Source organism: Canis lupus, chromosome 8 (genome assembly GCF_003254725.2).
Source record: "Canis lupus dingo isolate Sandy chromosome 8, ASM325472v2, whole genome shotgun sequence".
NCBI lineage: Eukaryota > Metazoa > Chordata > Mammalia > Carnivora > Canidae > Canis > Canis lupus.
Genome location: NC_064250.1, coordinates 60,244,629 through 60,250,628, shown reverse-complemented (window position 1 = coordinate 60,250,628; position 6,000 = coordinate 60,244,629). Strand labels below are relative to the sequence as shown.

Here is a 6,000-nt window from a genome sequence, read left to right as displayed (position 1 = left end):
GACAAACACTGAGGCGATTTCACATGAGGGTAAGAGCACATCCTTGGGGCTCACACTGCCTGCATTTGAATCCCAGCTCTGCTACTTATTAGCTTTACAACCCTGATCAAGCTACCTGACTCCTCTGTACCTCATTTTTCTCATAAGTAAATGGGAATAACTGCACCTTATAGCACTTCAATGGGAATTAAAAGGTTAATTCATATCCAGTGCTGAGAACCCTGCCAGGCATGTACAACAGTACAACAGTCCTGTAAATGCAAGCTTGTTGTTATTGGCTCTTATTTTAGATTAGCTAAGAAAATGATTCGCATTACAAAATTTCAACCTAAATATTGAGTACATCTGATTGTGCTTGAGGAAATTCTCAGGAGCTAAAGAAAAAAACAAACAAAGAAACTAGCACTGGCATATTCTGGGAAAGCAGGAAAAGTTCAAGCACAAGAACAGGGTCCTTCTTGGGTTCCAGTCGTTGACTAGACCACCAACCAGCAGTGTGAAGAAAGCAGGGCCTTGTTTTCCTCATCCGTGCCTTGGAGAGATTCACCTACACATCCTCTGAAGTCACTTCCAGCCTCTAATAAGCTATAATTCCTCAAATTCACATCTTTTTGTTCTGTCAGCTAAGTAACACCACTTATACAAATCTCAATAGAAACAAGTATCTGTAAAGTAGTTTCCATGACATTAGAAATTGAAAAATAACATGGAAGGGTGCCAAAGTCCAATATCCAAATTTCTTTGTCCCTTTGACACATTTCCTTGTGTGAATACTTTGATGAGAATCCCACTAGAGATGGGAGAGACAAGTTCAAGAGCCCTTCCAGGATTTTGCATTGTATGGTCCCGGGATCTGGCCTAACTTTCTTGGGGTTGACCACAGGTGGGACTCCGGGCCTGTAACTCCATTTCCAATCCTGATATTCTTATATTGACAATATGATATTCCATAAATAGCTTCTCAGGAAAATACAAAATTGGTGGTACATCAAGTAAAATTAAAATAATGACTTGATTTCTAAGATTACTGGGCTGAAAAATGTGTTTTATCTGAGATGCCTAAAATAAAAACTCACGAAAAATGGCAGAATGATGGTGTTTTACACACTGATTTATTTTAAAGCATAATCTATGAGAAAAGGTATAGTGTCTTACAAAGCATTTGATAAATAGGTTTAAATACAATTTTTAAGCTCTAAATAGTCTCTAATTGGGAGGAATATACACACTTTTAGCCATGAAAGTGCAATTTTTATGGTAGATTTCAGACCTCTGAAGCTACATGTTAGCTAATGGCCAGTTTATTGACATTAAAAATATACATTTATAAAAATTTGAAGAGATTCATGAAAATGTTCCATAAACATTTTTATAAACATCTACCATATAATGTGGAAGACGTTTTCATGATCTGCTTACAAATATTAAATCCTATCTTTTATAATATTATACAAATTATTATTATAAAGTTTGCATTATTAAATTCTTATGTGAACTCCGTTATGTCCTCTTCACTAATATTGAGCACAGGCTTGTATATCAGATATATATACACACTACTTTTTCCCTTGTGTAATGCCCCCTCATAAGAATATACTTGGTCTGTGGGACAATCAGAGCATAGCAAAATGCTGCTTTAGTTGTTTAATTAAATGTTGGGTATCCACATGACCTGGAAATGCTGCTTCTGACTTCTGAGCAGCAACATAGCTTCTTTGTAAATCTCCAATCTGTAAGAAATACCAGAATAAGACCACAGAATCAGACCACAAAAAAAATGAATAAGAAAGTAAAAGTACTACCTGTATACCATAGAAAATCAAAGCATTTTTAAGAGTAAATTGTTTGGTTATGCCACTTTGATTTTAGAATTCTTTCACCTAGATTACAATTCAATCTTGAAAAATAAAATAACCAATTATACTAATAATTTCTGCTCCATTACAGCTGTCTAGTTATGAATTCATAGACTTTGTTTTCTTTTCCTATCACAGATAGTATGACAAAAATAAAATTACATTTGCATACTATAAGAGCCAGCTCTATATAGTTTTAGAAAGCCTTAGGACAACTATTTGTAATGTACCATAAAGACATATTTTGGTTAGGGTATTATCTTTTAGATAGAAAATTCAAGCAAAAATGATTATATATAAGATACAACAACATGCTCAGGGAGGTTTTAAATGGTGCTTAGCAGAGTAATGTGGGGGAAGATACCTGGCTTTAGAAGTTTATTAAGGGTATCTCTGATTTTCAATAAATCTAGTGTTAAAGTCCAGTCCCAAAGAAAAGCACACAGTATCTGGATCTGTCTGCATAGATCTGGATTCATGCATACATTTATAAAAAGCAAGAGCTTTTTAGTGTGTGCACACAAAAAAATATCCTAGATAATTCAATGCTGGCAGGTTTGTTTTTTTTTTTTTTGAAACACGTAATACATATTAAAAAAGTTTCCTAACATACCATTTTCTCTTATGGAAAATATAGTCTTTTGCTTAAAAAATACCTCGTTTGAGTTATATATTATTAAAATGTTGTTTAAGTAAATGGCAGCACAGGGCAGTGGAAAACACATGGGCATCATTGGGAGCTGGGTATAAATTCTGAACCCACCATGGCCATGTGACCCTACGGGAGTCTTTTAAGCTCAACCAGCCTTGTGTTCATTAGAATGTAAGCTGTATAAGGTAGAGGTTTTGTTTTATTCAGTGCTAACATCCTCTGTGCCTAGAACAGTGCTCAATAAGTGAAACATCAGCTGTAGAAAAAATGAGTCAGGAAGGTGAAGGAAACCTACATGGCAGGTTGATGAAAAATCACAGAGGGTGTGTGGAACAACTGCAATGGTGGTTGGCTCTTAACAAGCCCACAAAAATGACAACTTATGAATGACAACTTAGTTCCAGAGCGGAAATGAAAGTGAGGATGGCTTCATGTTCATGCTCTGAAAAATGACATTTTCATAATGTCTTCTGGTCTATAAGGAGTCTTTACACCTATAAACACTTTCAGCCATTTTCTTACCCTGAAAACTCACTTTCCATCTTAAAGGAAGGTTTCTCAGTAAAAGTTAGTTATTCAATGCCTTTTATTTATTGTTGTTCTTATTATTGAAAATGGCATGATTCCTTTTAGCTCTTGGACATTAACTGACTTGAAATACAGTATTAACAGTTGTATTTTTCCCCACATTGTTCACAGCTACAACAGCTTTCACTCCTATCCCTCATTTTATGGCAATTATGCCAGAGCCTTGATGGCAACATGGTCTACAGTAAAATACAGGATTTCTTATAAAAGTCAATTACTAAATCTTTCCTCAACCAAGTTACTTAATGAGTATTTTTTCACGATTAAATGTCATATTTTAAAAATAATTCTGCAATCTATAATAATCTATAATGCAATCTGTAATATTAAGCTTAGTCCATATTCAGTGATATATTTTTTTAAAGTTTATTAAACTGTCTCTTGAAATGAAAGACAGGTATATATAATATTTAAAAACACATTTCCATCAAAACATTATTAGAATTTCCTTATTTTTCTATACTTTTTTTTAAACCAGGAAAGAAAAAGAAACAGATCAGATGATGAACTGATAAAAAGAATACCTTATCAGAGACAGTTGCAAAATTAAAATGCGGCTCATACATATGGGGTGCCAAAGATGATGCAGTTTGTAATAGTGCTCTTGCCTGTATTAAAAAAAGAAAACAACAAAACAAAACAAGGTGTATGAGCATGTATCAACACTATATTTATGACTTGGGGGTTTTTGTGTCTTCTTTTTTTGGTAAAAGAATCCTTTCCTCAAAATAGCACCTTAATAAACATGATCCTGTGATAAATACAGATGATATTCTTTGTGAAATATGACTTATTGAAATACAATTAGTACTTACATCTTGCCAAAATTATATTAATGATAAAACTGCTTCAAAATATGAAGAAAATTTAAATTTAAAGTCGAGAACCACTGTTCCTAAAAAGTTACTAATATGACAAATTGAAATATAGTCCTCAATACTAAAAAAAAAAAAAAAGTCTTATTAATCTAGTTTTTATTTATGTTGATTGATTCTTAGGCTTCTAATTACATGTTATCTAATGCTACAACAAAAAATTTTTAAAAACCACAGTAAATTTCCAACGCCGGAGTTTGGTGTTAGAAGACCAAGATGAGCACTTATTACACTGTTGACCTCAAAATAACAAGTGAATGCAATTGAAAACATCAAACTTTCGGTTCTCTTGAGTTCTCAAAAAGCAAAATTTGCATCCCCTATAGGATCAAAGGATGGTAAATGTACCACTGCAGGGACCACTGACTGGTGTGAGATGCTCATGCATTCATCTTTAGGACCACAAACTCACCATTCCAAGCTTCTGACCATCCCTCCAACTTGCAGCTAAACCTCTATCCGTGACCTGAAGACAAATCTGTATCTTTTTTTCTTTTTAATGGAAAATAACATATGGGGGGGGGGGGGGTACCTGGGTGGCTCAGTCTATTAAGGTCTACCTTCAGTTCAGGTCATGATCTCTGGGTCCTGGGATTAAACCCCGCATCAGGCTCCCTGCTCAGTGGGGAGTCTGCTTCTCCCTCTGCCCACTCCCCCAACTTGTGCTCTTGCATTCTCTTTCTTTCTCAAATAAATAAATAAAATATTTAAAGAAAAAAAAAAAGGAAAATAACATATGGGATGGTACATATTGATTCTCTTTGTGTTTTACAATTATTTTCTTTTAATTGAGGTATAATTTTTAAGAATAAAAAGAGGGTAGTAGCATGAAAACTTTCACCAAAACCTTTCAAATCAGTTGTATAGCAGAGAAACTGTAATAAGTAGGAAACAAAATCACCAATGTGGCAACAGAGAAAATCACGAAAGCACTTGTTTCATATGGACATAGGTAAAGTTCCATGACAGAACAAGTTCCCATTTTGGAGTACAGTTGACCCTTGAACAACATGGGTTTGAACTGCATGGGTCCACTTATATGTGGATGTTTTCAATAAATACAGTACTGTAAATGCATTTTCTCTTATAATTTTCTTACTCACATCTTATTTCCTCTAGCTTACTTTACTGTAGAATGCAGTATACAGTACCTATGACATAAAATATGTGTTGGTTGACTATGTACGTTCTGGGTAAGGCTTCTAGTCAACAGTGGGTTCTTAGTAGTTATGTTTTGTAGGGGGTCAAAAATATGTGAATTTTCGACCACATGGGGGGTCAGTACCACTAATCCCGTATTGCTCAAAAGTCTTCTGTAGTTAGTTTTTGTTTACAAACTACAAATTCATGGGCAGCCGGGGTGGCTCAGTGGTTTAGTGCTGCCTTCACCTCAGGGCGTGATCCTGGAGACCGAGGATCAAGTCCCATGTCAGGCTCCCTGCATGGAGCCTGTGTCTCCCTCTGCCTGTGTCTCCGCCTCTCTCTCTCTCTCTCTCTCTTTCTCTGTCTCTCATGAATAAATAAAATCTTTAAAAAAAAATACAAATCCATCTTATTTGGAGGAATTTACAAAATAAAGGCAACATCCAAGGATGTTTCTTTTCTCATTTGGCTACAAGTTTATCACTGTGCTTGGGTGACCAGATGGGAGGTTAACACTAGGTCTGCAGGTAAAGTTACCGGCCTTCCTTGCATCCCTGTTTCTTTATCTTTAACATATGGAATGTCATACTTATCTATCCTTGATTGTCGCTAACATTGTATGACTGTACTTAGCATTTTAAGCTTGTTTTTAGAATTTAGTTTATCAAACATCTGCTGTGTGCTCAGTACCATCCTGCCACACCCGGTGCCTTCCACGTATAACCTGCTCATTCTCGCAGAACACCTTCAGGTGCTGCTGTGGCCTCCTTTATATGCTGTCCGTTCATTTCACAAATACTGACCCAGCACCTACCACATGCCAGGCACTGTTTTTGATGCTGAAAATGTAGCCCTTGGAGGACTCAAAGCAGGTCTGTTTTCACGT

At 35.5% G+C, this 6,000-nt stretch overlaps 1 protein-coding gene across 6 annotated transcripts in view; it reads right to left on the bottom strand.

Moving 5' to 3' along the window:
* Positions 1-1,093: 1,093 nt before the first annotated feature.
* The window catches only part of TTC8 (tetratricopeptide repeat domain 8), a 204,525-nt gene continuing 199,618 nt past the window's right edge, over positions 1,094-6,000 (bottom strand). For all 6 annotated transcript variants that reach the window (XM_049113397.1, XM_025443112.3, XM_025443113.3 and 3 more), the window contains 2 exons: positions 3,621-3,704; positions 1,094-1,730 (listed from right to left, as the gene is read on the bottom strand). In XM_049113397.1, the coding sequence (XP_048969354.1) occupies positions 1,614-1,730; positions 3,621-3,704 (201 nt within the window). In that variant the 3' untranslated portion in view covers positions 1,094-1,613. The remainder of the gene's footprint in view (positions 1,731-3,620; positions 3,705-6,000) is intronic.